This window comes from Oncorhynchus tshawytscha, linkage group LG28 (genome assembly GCF_018296145.1).
Source record: "Oncorhynchus tshawytscha isolate Ot180627B linkage group LG28, Otsh_v2.0, whole genome shotgun sequence".
Taxonomy (NCBI): domain Eukaryota; kingdom Metazoa; phylum Chordata; class Actinopteri; order Salmoniformes; family Salmonidae; genus Oncorhynchus; species Oncorhynchus tshawytscha.
In genome coordinates this window covers 37,488,463-37,504,929 of record NC_056456.1, presented here as the reverse complement: position 1 = coordinate 37,504,929, position 16,467 = coordinate 37,488,463, and the positions used below count along the sequence as shown (strand labels likewise).

The following is a 16,467-nucleotide window of genomic DNA, read 5'->3' as shown; positions in this document are numbered from 1 at the left end:
TCTCGATCAGAACAACCAATTGCTGAAGTTCCAGTCAGGTTTCCAGCCGGCCTACAGCACTGAAACAGGCCCTACTCAGGGTCACCAATGACCTGCTGATGGCGGCTGATGCAGGCTCTCCTTGTCCTCTGATCCTCCTGGACTTGAGTGCAGCGTTTGACACTGTCGACCATCCCATCCTCCTGAAGCGCCTCCGGGACACAACAGACTATCTGGACCAGCTCTGAGCTGGTTCCACTCCTACCTCTTAGACAGGACTGAGTATGGGTCCAAGTCTCGCTCCCACCACATCACCTGCAGTGTCCCACAAGGATCTGTTCTTGGACCCTATCCTGTTTGTTCTGTACATGCTCTCCCCCTCGGACTAATGCAACATACTCTTCATCGAGAACCCTGGCAGGAGTCTCCAGAAGCTCCAAAACATCCAGAGCAACCCTGCCAGGATCCTGGTGAGAGTGAAGGATCCTGGTGAGAGTGAAGGATCCTGGTGAAAGTGAAGGATAATCACCCCCATCCTAGCATCTCTGCTCTGACTCCCCGTCTCAACACCATCACATCACCCCCATCCTGGCTCCCCGTCTCAACACCATCACATCACCCCCATCCTGGCTCCCCGTCTCAACACCATCACATCATCCCCATCCTGGCATCTCTGCTCTGGCTCCCCGTCTCAACACCATCACATCACCCCCATCCTGGCTCCCCGTCTCAACACCATCACATCATCCCCATCCTGGCATCTCTGCTCTGGCTCCCCGTCTCAACACCATCACATCACCCCCATCCTGGCATCTCTGCTCTGGCCCCGTCTCAACACCATCACATCATCCCCATCCTGGCACCCCGTCTCAACACCATCACATCACCCCCATCCTGGCATCTCTGCTCTGGCTCCCCGTCTCAACACCATCACATCACCCCCATCCTGGCATCTCTGCTCTGGCTCCCTGTCTCATTCAGGATTGAATTCAAAAACCCTCCTGTTGACTTTGCAGTGTATTCATGGCAATTCTCCTCCTTATCTGAAAGAACTGCTCTCCCTCCATAACCCCACCCCCACCGTCAGGTCAAGCAATAGCCTGCTCCTCCTTTTAGGTCGTATAATAACTTTTTTTCAAACTTGATTTTAACATTCTGTCATAAAGAGCACATGTTCAACGTCATAAAAAAAACATATTTTCCCCATTTCAAGAAGGGGCAACTGAATGCAAGCTTCACAAAACTTTAAATAAATGTTTTTATTATATATATATATATATATTTTTTTTATTTGAATTGTTACACCATTTCTAGCTTATCTATCTATCTATGGCAACAGGGTTGCCGTGTTATGCTCAATGCCGTTTTCCACAAAACACCAGAAAATGGCTACAAACAGTAGAAGCAGCTCACCTGATTTGACTATTATATGTAAAATATATATATATATAAAACATTTAAAGAATAGTTTTACCATATGTTTGCGTAACAAGATTGACCTTAAAATTACGGACAGATTGTAAATGACAGATGTAAATACTAATCACATGAAATAAATGATAATCTTTAGAAAGGACTTTGTCAAAGAAAAAATAAATAACTAGGGCTTTACAATGATGGTGCAAACTTAGGGTTAAAATCAGAAAAACATGACGAGGGATGATCAAAATGAAGATTTTTGGCAAGTCTTTATTTATTTTAATGTAACCTTTATTTAACTAGACAAGTCAGTTAAGAACAAATTCTTATTTACAATGACAGCCTACCCCGGCCAAACCCAGAAGACGCTGGGACGATTGTGCGCCGCCCTATGGGACTCCCAATCACAGCCAGATGTGATACAGCCTGGATTCAAAACAGGAACTTTCGTGACACCTCTTGCACTGAGATACAGTGCCTTAGACTGCTGCGCCACTCAGGAAATCAGATTTTTGTTTTTTACATCAATGTGTTTTATTTTAAAGGGCACATCATTTAATATAACAGGCTTTTAAAATTCAATACTGGCACAACGAGAATCACACACACGCGCGCGCACACACACACATTTTAGGTGACTTCCTACTCATGTGTAACATAACCCCCCCAAAAAATGTGTACATTAGACTATACTTGCATTCGTGTTTCTATTATTATTGAATCCTGAAGTTTCCCTATCCAAAATAAGTGTTGTATCAACCAGACTATGTTCCAATGAACTTAGGACAGGTGCATGAAGACATTAGGATATGTATCCAGCATGCATCAACTCTCTGCAGGTAGCTTAGTGGTTAGAGCGTTGGTCCAGTAACCAGAAGGTTGCTGGATCAAATCCCTGAGCAGGACAATGTAAAAATGTGTTGTTCTGTCCCTGAGCAAGGCAGTTAACCCCCTCTTCCCCGACAGCTGAAGATGTTGATTATGGCAGCCCTCAGGTTAAATGTGGAAGACGCATTCAGTTCTACAACTGACTAGGTTTCCCCCTTACAAACACAGCATGCTGTATAGGCGTGGTGTTCAATTTTGACTGCACAGTTACTTAAACTTCTATCTGAAGGCTAATAAGGCAAGTCCAAAGTGACCTAGGCTAAAACCGGGTTGTGCTGGTCCAAAACCACCCTACCTTCTGATGCCGTGCCATACGACCCACGAACTCCAAGCGAACCATTCTGTCCAACAGAGATGTGGATCGATACACAACCACTGGCTGGGTGAGCGAGAAGCAGAGATACTGACAAATCTGACAGAGCAGCCTTACCTTACACACACACACACAGAAGAGAGTGAACTTTACCTGGTTACCCTAATACAACAAACTTAACTCCCTGGCTTACATCTTAGAGCCCCTTTGTGTCGTGTTACCTCTCTGCTTTTTTCTTGTGGCGTGTGAAAGTTGTCCCTACATTCATTTCTAACATCTCTGTCTTTCTCTCCCACATTTCCCTAACTGACCTATGTACCAAAGCAGGGAGTTGAAGTACAGGTGACACATTGACTTCTTAAAACCAAACTCTCATCATAATAACGACTTGACATGTGCTACTCACACGTCGGTGCCTGTTACTTGTAACCAGCAGTAATTCTACTGGTCTACATCTCGGTAGGGGGTCGAATCAAAGCGTAATAGCATATGACAGTGTCATATAAGTCTACTGTATGATGGACCTAAGGCACTGCATCTTAATACAAGAGGTGTCACTACAGACCCGGGTTCGATTCCAGGCTGTATCACAACCGGCCGTGATTTGGAGTCCCATAGGACGGCGCACAATTGGCCCAGCGTCGTCCGGGTTTGGGTTTGGCCGGGGTAGACAGTCATTGTAAATAAGAATTTGCTCTTAACTGACTTGCAAGGTTAAATAAAAAAATGCAGGTAAAGTGGTAGCAAAACAACAAATACTGCCACCCTGTCTACCAAATGGATGTTCAAGCAAGGAAAGAATTGGGCCATATAAACCAGTACCCCTCGCCCCCCTAGTACCCACCTCATGTGGGGTACGATCCAACTTGCGGCTGCGGGCACTAGGCTCCTTGTGGTCCTTGTTGATGTGCACCACCTGACCCTTGTTGCTCTTCCTGACCAGGTGACGGCGAACCGCAGGGACATCCTCGAACCTGTGGCCTATGGGACATGGGGAGTGGAGAAAGAGAGATGGAAAGAGAAAAATAGAGAGATAGTCATTTTCTGGTCCCAGACAAATATTTCTTTTTTAATGACAACATCAAAATGTCTGGGGAAAGACGTCAAATATTTGGATGTTATCTGACCAGATTACAAACAGTTAAAGATGTAATTTTCTGATCACTAAAATGATATCTTAAAAACATCCTTTTACAATCAGAATACAACTGACCGCCATGTCACAAAAGACATCATTAACGTCACTGCAGCTAGTTACTAATGCTGCAGTGTGTTTTAACAAGCACGGTGAGAACACACTCAGATTCCCACGGGAGTACTTTTCTTGAAAACAACATTTCAGGATTGGTTTAACAATAGGAAAGCTTTCCGAGGACTCAGGGTGTGTGAGACTAGAGAATCAAGACCAACCCTCATTAACTAGCCGACTTATTGCTTCTTTTTTTTCACTCACTTCTCACAGCTCAAATCAAGGCAGATTCATGGCTATCAAGCTAAGATAATGGTTCTGTTGGCTAACCACTGAAACAAACATTTAGAGCAGTAAATCAGAATTACAAACTTGTAAATAATTGCAAGAACTTTAAACAGGCAGTCAAAACCCAAAGAAAGATAATCAAAAGTTTTATATTATTAATTATAACAATATCATAATAAATGTATTATATATTATATCATGGATACTCACAAAAATGTTTTCCTCTGACTCAAAGAAAGGCGCAGTTGCAACCTTTTGACTTTCAGAACACAGCCACAAACCTTGCTTCACTTTGGGGCAAAATGAATGATTGTTTTCCAAAGAATGACGGATGAGCACACGCCACACACACACAGATACACACACAGACACACACACACACACACACACACACACACACACACACACACACACACACACACACACACACACACACACACACACACACACACACACACACACACACACACACACACACACACACACACACACACACACACACACACACACACATACACACACACACACACACACACAGACTTTTATCTGAACATGAAAATGCTCACATTCCAACGGTGCACAGTGTGGGATGGACAGCATTGTTTGCCTGTACACAGAACAATCAATTCCGTATTGGGATCAGATTTAAGATAACAAATGCAAATTGACTGTGGAGAATAGGCTTTTTGTTTCTAAATATTAGGGTTTTGTAAGCTTTTCATCGGGGTAAGGACAGACACAAAAACATGTCTTGGTAAAAGCTTTATTTTAGTTTTTCTTTCATTCTCCCTAGAGGTGATATCATTTGGATGAGTTGTCCATTAAAAAGTTACTGACAAATACCTTAACTTAACATACAGCCAAAGTGATGTTTACGAGATGTCTAATAAATTAATAGGTTCAAATCTGAGTAATTCCACCATGTTAAATAAAGGTTAAAAAAAAACAAAGTCAAAATAATGACATAAATACAGTTGCTAGTGACAGTGTGTACACCCCTTGCACATTATTCACATTTAGCTGCCTTAAAACTAAATTTAAAAAATTAGGATTAAATTAGATTTTCCCCCACCGATCTACACAACCCACCTAAGTGAAAGAAAATTTATAGAACATTTTCTAAATGAATTAAGTGAAGATGTATTAATTGTGTATGTTTTCACACCCCAGAGTTAATACCTGTGGAATGCCCATTTGGCAGCCATTATAGCTGTTAATAATTTGAAGAATATTCTTCCAACCTTGCACAACTCTTAGGGCAACAAACATCCATTGTTTTTGTCAAAATTGCTGAAGCTCAGTAAATTTGGTTGGGAATCATTGATGGACAACAATATTAAAACCTTGTTTCTGTTTTCAAGCAGATTACAGTAAGAACAGAGTGGCACCTCTTGGAATGCCATTATGGTGTATCTTTGGTATAAAACCTTGAGTAATTGTTCCACAGAAAAAGAAAAAAAAACTCTATCCCAGGGTAAACAGAAGACTATGGCAGGTTTTTACCTGGGCTTTGCTCGTTTTCAAATGTATTTTGATCCTGACAAACTCCCAAGTCCCCGATGGTGACAAGCATACCCATAACATGATGCTGCCACCACAATACTTGAAAATACAAAGAGATCAACAACATTGCATTTACTCCACATTATTGGCCTGTATGACAATGTGAAAAGAAGCAAGCCTGTGTTAAATAATCCACTCCATATCATCCCTTCTGTTAGCAACAAGTAACATTGCAAGATAACGCGGCAAATACATTTACTTTTTTACTTTTTTTATGTCTTTTGCAACCTTCATTTGCCACCGAATTACCGTTCCCTAACACAGACTTTAATGTTGTCTTTGATGAACAAAAATAGGACATCACTCTAGTGAATAAACGTAACTTTATGACTACTGTTCCCCGGAGGGAAACGAGATACAACACAACTATGGAGAGTCGTTCTTTCTCGACTTCGATTGAAGAATTCAAAATCAGGCCTGACAAGGCTCTTTCCACAGGTGATAACCCTGTGGCACGGATTCATTCCTTTAATTCAGTATCTCTCTTCACCGAGAGCCCAAAACGCACACCCTTTTAGGAACCTCACCGCCAGGTCACAAGCCATCAATTCCCACATAGACGCCATATTCACTTTCAAAGTGGAGAATGAATAACCCTGCTCAAAAAAAGCTCCTGTAGGGACATTCAAATGTTCCCCAGAGCACTCCGAAAAGGATTCCTTCATTATTCCTTTATACATTCCTTTGTTTTGGCACCAAAGCTCCAACGCCTGCCGCTTAAATGCATACGCCGTTGCAGACGAATAGTAGTCAAGCCCACAGATCCCAAATTTCTGGCCGAGGATAATCAAGGAGGGCTGTATGCGTTTAAGTGGCAGGCGTTGGAGCTTTGGTGCCAAAACAAAGGAATCGTGTTTGTGAGAGTCTCCCCTTTCCATAGAGTGGTCATAATAGTTTGTAGACTGATTTTCGGGATGTTTCATGGTCTGTTTTTTAAAATTTTTACCTATTTTTCTCCCCAATTTCGTGCTATCCAATTGGTAGTTACAGTCTTGTCTCATCGCTGCACTCCCGTATGGACTCGGGAATGGCGAAGTTCGAGGGCCATGCGTCCTCCGAAACACAACCCAACCCAGCTGCACTATCTCTTGACACAATGCCCACTTAACCCGGAAGCCAGCCACACCAATGTGTCGGAGGAAACACCATACACCTAGCGACCGTGTCAGCGTGCATGAGCCCGGCCCGCCACAGGAGTCGCTAGAGCGCGATGGCACAAGGACATCCCTGCCTACCAAACCCTCCCCTAACCCGGACGATGCTGGGCCAACTGTGCGCCGACCCATGGGTATCCCATATCTGAGGGATTCTGATGGGATTTTTAAAAAGGATGTCACTTAAATTGTGTCAATCGACTCTAGGGGGTTTAAACATGGACAAGTGTTCAACATACATAGTGCTTCCACAAGACTGTATAGCCTGCATGAAGCCCCCTTATGTCCACAAGGGGCTCTGGCAATGGCTGACATGGTTTAGCAGTAACCAAACGTGGGGGAACTCTTGTCACAGTAATGTTTTTGTGGAGGGGCGCACTGATCGCTGAAAAGTGGGAGGGGTTATATCCTGCCTGTTTGGTCCTGTCCGGGGGTATCGTTGGATGGGGCCACAGTGTCTCCTGACCCCTCCTGTCTCAGCCTCCAGTATTTATGCTGCAGTACTTTATGTGTAGTGGGGCTAGGGTCAGTCTGTTATATCTGGAGTATTTCTCCTGCCTTATCCAGTGTCCTGTGTGAATTTAAGTATGCTCTCTCCAATTCTCTCTCTCTTTCTCTCTTTCTTTCTCTCTCTCGGAGGACCTGAGCCCTAGGACCATGCCTCAGGACTACCTGGCCTGATGACACCTTGCTGTCCCCAGTCCACCTGGCCGTGCTGCTGCTCCAGTTTCAACTGTTCTGCCTGCGGCTATGGGACCCTGACCTGTTCACCGGACGTGCTACCTGTCCCAGACCTGCTGTTTTCAAGTCTCTAGAGACAGCAGGAGAGGTAGAGATACTCTGAATGATTGGCTATGAAAAGCCAACTGACATTTACTCCTGAGGTGCAGACCAGTTGCACCCTCGACAACCACTGTGATTATTATTATATGACCCGGCTGGTCATCTAAGAACATTTGAACATCTTGGCCATGTTCTGTTATAATCTCCACCTGGCACAGCCAGAAGAGGACTGGTCACCCCTCATAGCCTGGTTCCTCTCTAGGTTTCTTCCTAGGGAGTTTTTGCTAGCCACCGTGCTTCTACACCTGCATTGCTTGCTGTTTGGGGTTTTCGGCTGGGTTTCTGTACAGCACTTTGTGATATCAGCTGATATAAGAAGGGCTTTATAAATACATTTGATTGATCGCTCAGACCTGTGCTAAGGCCCCTCACTCTGGGGGGATTCTTCCTCATCAGAAGCCCCGTTTCCTCCAACTCCAGGAACTGGAAATAGGAATGGAGATGATGCCGGGAGAAAGCCGGGATGAGCAACTACCGCCCAGACAGACAAGACATTTGCTCCGACCAAAGACCCAATCCATCTCCGCGTCCCACAACTCAGACTCGGGCACCCGGGAGAGGAAGTCACTAATCGGAAACACCAACCCCCTCAAGAATGCCACACGATTGTCAAGAGAGCCTGCGCCGTGGACTAGGAGAACAGTGCCAGCCGCGGGCAAGCCACTTTTACTGACCCCTTCCCCCAGTCCCACAAACAAACGGAATAGAGCGACGGCAGCCAGAGCACGTACAAAACAACAAACGTGGGTATCTTTTTATTTATCTGGGCATGATCGCGAATCCAAACCTGGCTTGTTAGCCTTCGTCGTTTCGGTCGCGTTAGCCATCTCACTCATTGCTACAGCCAGGGCAAAGCAATCCAAGAATAAGTCATTGGTTTCTAGTTTGGAAACTAGCAAAACAAATGCAAACTCCAGCACACAACATTCAGGGGGTGAGCACGCTCTACGACAAAGGGACAGTTTAGTTGGCACAATTATTTGTTTTGTGGCATGTATCGTTCGAGGTGAAGAGGTGAAGAATTGTAAGCAATTAATCCGAGCCTCAGGGTTATCACCTGTGGAAGGCGTGACTTTCAGCGAGCCGCGTATTTCATTGGCCGTGTCAGGCGTGATTTGCGAGAGTACGACTTCCCATAGTTGTGTTGTAGGACAAAGTTGGTAGAATCTTATTCAAAATGATTCACAGCTGTAATGCCAAAAGGTACCACGTATTAACATTTTAAGGTTATTTTTTTAATATATTTTTTAAACTTTCTATAATTTTCTTTCCCTTTGAAAATGTGGAGTAGGTTGTGGATTACATAAGAAATATGGAATCCATTTTGAAATAAAAATTCAAAGGCAGAAAATGTTGAAGTCTGTGCAATAGATGTGTAGACTTTCACTAGGCACTGTATATCAAAAATAATATGTAATTTGCTTGCATGGTCTCATATTAATGCCATATAACGATGTCACAGTAAAGGGTTATCAGAAATACAAAAATTGTAATAATGATGATAGCCCTATGTATGGATGCTAAAGTGATGCTAAAGTGATGTCATAGTAAAGTCTGAAGTTATATCAAAGTTAATTCCACTGTGTTTTCATGGAAGATCTGCTATGATGTCACAAAAAATGCTATGATGTCACAGTAATATCAACATTAATCTCATGTGTAGTCATGAGAATGCTGCTATGATGTCACAGTAATATCAAAGTTAATCCCAGGTGAGGTCATGGAAATAATGCTACAATGATGCCACTAATGTATAACGTTAGTCTCCTGTAAAGTCATTAAAATGGTGCTGCAATGGTGTCGTAGTAATACTAAAATGAATCCCCTGTTTCGTCATTGAAATTATGTCACAGAACCAAGGTTAATAGTTTAGTCATTGAAACATTTCACAGTACCAAAGGTAATAGTTTAGTTATTAAAACATGTTACAGAACCAATGCTAATAGTTTAGTCATTAAATCCTTATATGATGTCACAGTGAAATGGGAATCATCCCTCTGTGTATTCATTGAAATCCAGGTCGGTTCAAGTTCGGAAAAATGTGATTGATTTGTCGATTGACTGACTGACTGATTGATTGGTACTCACTTTTGATCCCATCCAGGTCGGCGGACCCCAACATCTGGGCCTCACTGTCGTCAGTGGCCTGGCGCTGGTGATGCTCCTGCAGCCCACACGTCATGTTGCCCGAGCGCCGGCGCTCCTGCAGGTCATAGCTGCGGCTACCACCAGGGGGCGGTGCTCTGGATGAGGGAGGTATGGAACCCCATGTGGCTGGGCTAGGGGACTCCCGGGAGGGGCCGGAGGACAGGCCATTCCTCCCTTTGTGAGGGGCCGACACCGAGTCCACTGGCTTACTGGTACCATGGCAATGACATGCAGAGAGACAGACAGACATGCAGACAGACAGACAGATATAAAGACAGAGGCTCTGTGTGAATTTGTATGAATTTGTATTACTGTTTGTATGTACAGTATGTGTGATTGTGTGTGTGTATTGCTATATCAATCTGTGCATGTGTGTGTTGCTCACTCAGTAGGTGTGGCGTCCTCTGGCAGGTCGGTGCCCAGGGCAGTCTCGGGTACGATGGTGAGGTGTCTGGGAAAGCTGGCACTGCCAGGCTGGCTTGGCGTGGGAGTAGGAGTGGCACTGGCACAGTCATCCTCAGACACAAAGAACTACAGAAAGGACAGACTAGGGTCAATGAGGAAGAAGACTACCTTTTCAGAAAGAAAGGAGCTGAGTGTGTGTGTGTGTGTGTGTGTGTGTGTGTGTGTGTGTGTGTGTGTGTGTGTGTGTGTGTGTGTGTGTGTGTGTGTGTGTGTGTGTGTGTGTGTATACCCTTTGTACTGTATAAACCATTATAAGCTTGTGACTCCACCTGCACATCCTCGTTGTGTGTGTCCATGTCTGTATCAGGTGTGGTGGTCTGCCCTCCCTCTCCATCGTACTGGCTGTAGGACTCTTCCTCCGCCTCCTCTTCCTCCTCGTCCTCCTCTATGGTGGGAGCTCCTCCGGCCCCAGATCCTCTTCTCCGTCCCGTTCCCTTCTTCCTCTTGTTGCTCTTCTTCTTCTTCCCCTCCGGGGGAAGTTTGGACAGCGGGTGGTGGATGTGATGAGAGGAGTGGCGGTGGTCTGGAGACATTGATTGATATGACTGATGTCAAAGGCAAACAAGGAAGTAAAGCGAAACAGAACCTACAGTAGTGTGGTCATTTCCACAGGGTCAGGAGAATAACTGGAGTAAACGTTTGTTATTTCTTGAACAGCATTGTTGGTTAAGGGCTTGTAAGTTGCATTTCACTTTAAGGTCAACAGTACACCAGTTGTATTCGGCGCATGTGATAAATACATTTTGATTTGATCTGATTTTACCATAGAGAAGATGGCTCCCTATCCAAGTCCTCTGGTATATAACTGGCAGGGATATGCATATTAAGCGAACACACATTTGCCACATTTGTCTCTGTCTATACAGGTTATTTCCAAACACAATGTAATTACATAGCCCTATATGGTCACTGCATGAAACAGTGATTGAATAGATATGAGAGGTAACTAGGCTAAATCAGCTGTGGGTGGGTGGGTGGGTGGGTGGGTGGGTGGGTGGCTGGGTGGCTGGGTGGCTGGCTGGCTGGCTGGCTGGCTGGCTGGCTGGGTGGCTCACACTCAAAGTCCTCCTCGTTATAGGCCCGGTGCTTCTCTGGTGGTCCACGGGCCGGCGGGTGGAGGATCTGCTGGAACCGCTGCACTCCCAGGGTCTTGTTCAGGTCCCGCTCTTCGTCCTCGTCATCGTCAATCCGCCGAGGAGAGGGCGGCGGCTGGACCGGCTAGCGGCAGCGGGGGGAGGAGGGTATGGGTGGAAATAGGTTAGTGATGATTTCACAACGGATTTACAATTACATTACATTACATCTAGAGCAACTTTTTGTTAGGACATTCAAGAAAAGGCATGTCAATAGCATAATTGCTAACAGTAAATGTGCATCGTCATTAAACAGCTCATGTGCTATGCTATAGAGCCGGGGTATTCAAGACCCTACGAGGTCTGAAGCCTGCTGGTTTTCTGTTCTACCTGATAATTAATTGCGCACACATGCTGTCCCGGGTATAAATCAGTCCCTGATTAGAGGGGAACCATGAAAAAATTTCAGTGGAACTTGCTTTGAGGTACAGAATTCAGTTTGAAGACTAGAGGATATCATTGGTAGACAAGGAAGTGCAAAGTGCATGGCATCATAGACACCACTAGGGGGAGACAAAGTCACTGGTACATGCCAGGTGACTGACTTGATACTTCTTCAAGTACTGCATTTCATTGCAATATATATACCTGTATATATTTGTTTTTTCAATTTTCGCCTAAAATGACATACCCAAATCTAACTGCCTGTAGCTCAGGCGTTGAAGCAAGGGTATGCATTTTCTTGGTACCATTTGAAAGGAAACACTTTGAAGTTTGTGGAAATGTGAAAGGGATGTAGGAGAATATAACACATTAGATCTGGTAAAAGATAATAGATAGCAAAAAAAAAAATTTTTGTATTTTTTTGTAAAATCATCTTTGAAATGCAAGAGAAAGGCCGTAATGTATTATTCCAGCCCAGGTGCAATTTAGATATTGGCCACTAGATGGTAGCGGTATATGTGCAAAGTTTTAGCCTGATCCAATGAACCATTGCATTTCTGTTCAAAATGTTGCATCGAGACTGCCCAAATGTGACTAATTTGTTTATTAATAACTTTTCATGTTCAAAACTGTGTACTCTCCTCAAACAATAGTATGGTATTATTTCACTGTAATAGCTACTGTAAATTGGACAGTGCAGTTAGTTTAACAAGATTTTAAGCTTTCTGCCAATATCAGATATGTCTATGTCCTGGGAAATGTTCTTGTTACTTACAAACTTATGCTAATCACATTAGCCTACGTTAGCTCAACCATCCCGCAGGGGACCCACCAATCCTGAAGAAGTTTTTGACTGACTTGCCTAGTTAAATCAAAGTTTTTTTTTTAAAGAAGAAAAAAATAAAATGCAGGTAAAGTGGTAGCAAAACAACAAATACTGCCACTGACTGCCACTAGTTAAATAAAAATATGTTTTTAAATGTTGCCCTCTCCTAAAATAATATGTATCAAATTCATAGGCTGTAACCAAGCACTGTACTTCCAACCTGTAAACAATATCAAGATCTTAACAAGTCAACCCCAACTGTCAACCGCATCATTATAAGACTAAGTATTTCCATTAAAAAAACATTTAAGAAAACAGTGATGACCAGATACAAGTCTATCATTCTCATCTTAGAGACAACACTGCAAATTAGCATATGCTTAAAGGGTCATGATGCAATGCATCTCTGTCTGTTTGTATATTCAATGTGTCAATGTTTTAATTGTATCTGTCCCTATTCAAATAAACCATTTGAAATGCTATGAAACTGAACCAGATCACCCCCACGAACAGTAAACTGACTTATGTTCTGACAACGGGGCTGAGGGTGGAGGCTACAGCCCCCTGCTGCCGGTGGGATGTAATCCATAAGGATGGAACTTAGGGGATGTTATCACAAGGATTCACTGGTGGCTCGCGTGCTTTCTGTCCATCCAACAGAGTTTGTTTTCAGAGGAGGCCCACCTCTGGGTAGCAGGGGAAATATTGCCCCACGCCGATGCCTGGGTTCATATTCGCAGGAGTAGGAGTTTTTGCCTGTTAGATCATAATAAATAATATTACATGGACAGAGGGTACCTGATCCTAGATCAGCTACTTTGAAGAACGTTATGAATACAGGCCCAGGGCTGGCCTCCTTTCGGGTTAACGCAACCCCCATGGCTACATAAACAGTAGTGTCTCTGAGGTTTTGTCTCTTTGTGGTAAGGCTACGAGGTTAGATAAAAGGAAGGGAAAAGTCACTTAGTTTGAGCTCAAGCCTGAAACCTTTTGGTACTTAGGTTGGTGTTGTTTAGACATTTTACCTTCGTAAGGGTTTAAAATAAAATATAAAATAAATACAGGACAACAACAAAAAACTCAATCAAATAGGCCACAATCTATGCTAATACGAGTTTGACTTAATCAAACATAGTCTAAAACTCATGGCACAATCTATAGGGGAGAAACAAATACCCCAAATTCATGGGTTGGTTATCATAATATTAATGCTAACCAGAGCCACAATCGCAAATGCAAAGGTATGGTACCATTGAGCTAATGCTAGCATAGCTACACACAGTATATCAGCCTTCGGGCAGGTACTCAGTGAGTGAAAGTAAAAGTTGTTCCCTGTGATTCAGCAATGCCCTCTCTGAGCAGTGAGTCCTAAGATAAATCAACAGACCACATCCTCACAACAATAAACTTTTCCACGCCACAAAGGATTAACCTCAGGTCCCCTATTAAGCAGCCATCTTGTTTCATGACACAGCTCCTCAGGGACGGGACGACACAGTCACATTTTTCATCTGCTCAGAGCTTGACATTTCCATTCGCAATATCATTTCAGATGCTTGCATCAGGGGGAATCTTAAAACAGCTGAGTGATACTACGGGTACATTTTATGAAAAGGTCACAAAAGTGAACAATCCAAATCATACAAGACCTAATTACTAGTGCTACTTGGGTAAATATCTTAATATCGTACAAATATACTACAGCACACACGTAGAAAAAGTGTCTCAAGAATGATTAAAAATCAGTGCATGTATAAAAAAAACAGTGCATATATATATATACACACATACACACACACACACACACACACACACACACACACACACACACACACGCACACACACTAATGTGTCTCATTTAATTTCATCAGTAACACCTGACTCCAATAGAGGCCATTATAGCTCTTGCCTAAACAACCTCTTAAATCTGTTGAATATGAGCTCATGGATTCATTTCTTGTTTTGCTTCATAATTTGTACTCTACTCTTGAAAGACACCCACCTCACCTACACCTTCTTTTTACATACAATATCTATGAGAAAAACATTTGAACACTATTTGGGGTTCAATTTAAAGCCACAGTCTGTAAGTTGACTACCACTCTTATTTTTTGAATGGAGCCAACACATCCCGTTTATACACTGCTGCTACTCGCTGTTTGTTACCTATGATTGGTCACTTCACCCTCACCTACATGTACAGATTACCTCAACTAGCCTGTACCCCTGCACACTGTATAGAGCCTCGTAATTGTTATTCTTATTGTGTTTTTATTATGACTTTTTATTTTAGTCTACACGGTAAATGTTTTATTCTTCTTGAACTGCACTGTTGGTTAAGTAGATATGATATTAGCTGATATGAACTAGTCTTCTACAGTTAAGTAGATATGATATTAGCTGATATGGACTAGTCTTCTACAGTTAAGTAGATATGATATTAGCTGATATGGACTAGTCTTCTACAGTTAAGTAGATATGATATTAGCTGATATGGACTAGTCTTCTACAGTTAAGTAGATATGATATTAGCTGATATGGACTAGTCTTCTACAGTTAAGTAGATATGATATTAGCTGGATCTGCCCCATTTTTTGCAATTTTCACCTAAAATGACATACCCAAATCTAACTGCCTGTTGCTCAGGACCTGAAGCAAGGATATGCATTTTCTTGGTACCATTTGAAAGGAAACACTTTGAAGTTTGTGGAAATGTGAAAGGAATGTAGGAGAATATAACACATCAGATCTTGTAAAAGATAATACAAAACAAAATTTTATTTTGTATTTTTTTGTACCATCATCTTTGAAATGCAAGAGAAAGGCCATAATGTATTATTTCAGCCCAGTTGCAATTCCGATTTTCGAGCAATTCCGAGCAGTGTATGTGCAAAGTTTTAGACTGATCCAATGTACCATTGCATTCTGTTCAAACAAATGTGTATCAAGACTGCCCAAATGTGCCTAGTTTGTTTATGAATAACTTTTCATGTTCAAAATTGTGCAATCTCCTCAAACAACAGCATGGTATTATTTCACTGTAATAGCTACTGTAAACTGGACAGTGCAGTTAGATTAACAAGAATTTAAGCTTTCTGACACTATCTGACATGTTTATGTCCTGGGAGATTTTCTTGTTACTTACAACCTCATGCTAATCACATTAGCCTACGTTAGCTCAAATGGCTGTGTAGCGTTACATTTAGCATCATCTGACCAGTGCCTGCACAGAAATGGACTGGCCTCCTGAGACCTGCTATTGAATTGCCTCTGTATTATAGATTGTCCATCCTTCATGGAAGGCAGGCACTGCTACTACAGTTACGTGATAACTTGATATGTTTGATTTCGCTGGTTGGCTGGCATCTACATCATTTGTTGTATATTGTAACCCACAGTTGTCCCAACTCGTACCTTAGTGAATACATGCATATTTTTTTATTGAACCTTTACTTAACTAGGCAAGTCCGTTAAGAACAAATTCTTATTTACAATGACAGTCTACTGGGGGAACAGTGGGTGAACTGCCTTGTTCAGGGACAGAATGACAGATTTTTTTTGACAGAACTTGTCAGCTCAGGGATTCGATCCAGCAACCTTTCTGTTACTGGCCCAATGCTCTAACTAGTAGGCTACCCCCCCCCCCCCCCACCCCCCCCACCCCCCAGATACCTGATGTACCTATGAATCAAAACCATAGTCAACAGCTACTTTGCTCACTAAGATTTGAAACTCTAGGCTGTGTTGCTGTTCATTTTCCCACCAAAGGCAGAGACATTTGGTTTGACCCGCTGTGTTGGGAAACCAGGTGGTTAAGAGTCTGCTGTGGTGTTATGTAACTGCGTCTGAACCTTCCGTGGCCTTTTCTCCCCCTG

At 42.9% G+C, this 16,467-nt stretch overlaps 1 protein-coding gene across 3 annotated transcripts in view; it reads right to left on the bottom strand.

Moving 5' to 3' along the window:
• Positions 1–16,467, bottom strand: part of LOC112227245 (anion exchange protein 2) — a 55,789-nt gene that overhangs the window by 13,090 nt on the left and 26,232 nt on the right. For 2 of the 3 annotated variants that reach the window (XM_024392138.2, XM_042307738.1), the window contains exons 3-7: positions 11,305–11,467; positions 10,519–10,772; positions 10,170–10,315; positions 9,725–9,993; positions 3,444–3,580 (exon numbers count right to left, since the gene is read on the bottom strand). In XM_024392138.2, the coding sequence (XP_024247906.2) occupies positions 3,444–3,580; positions 9,725–9,993; positions 10,170–10,315; positions 10,519–10,772; positions 11,305–11,467 (969 nt within the window). Of the gene's footprint in view, positions 1–2,581; positions 2,799–3,443; positions 3,581–9,724; positions 9,994–10,169; positions 10,316–10,518; positions 10,773–11,304; positions 11,468–16,467 lie in introns of those variants that run through there. The other variant, XM_042307739.1, reaches the window with a different exon arrangement.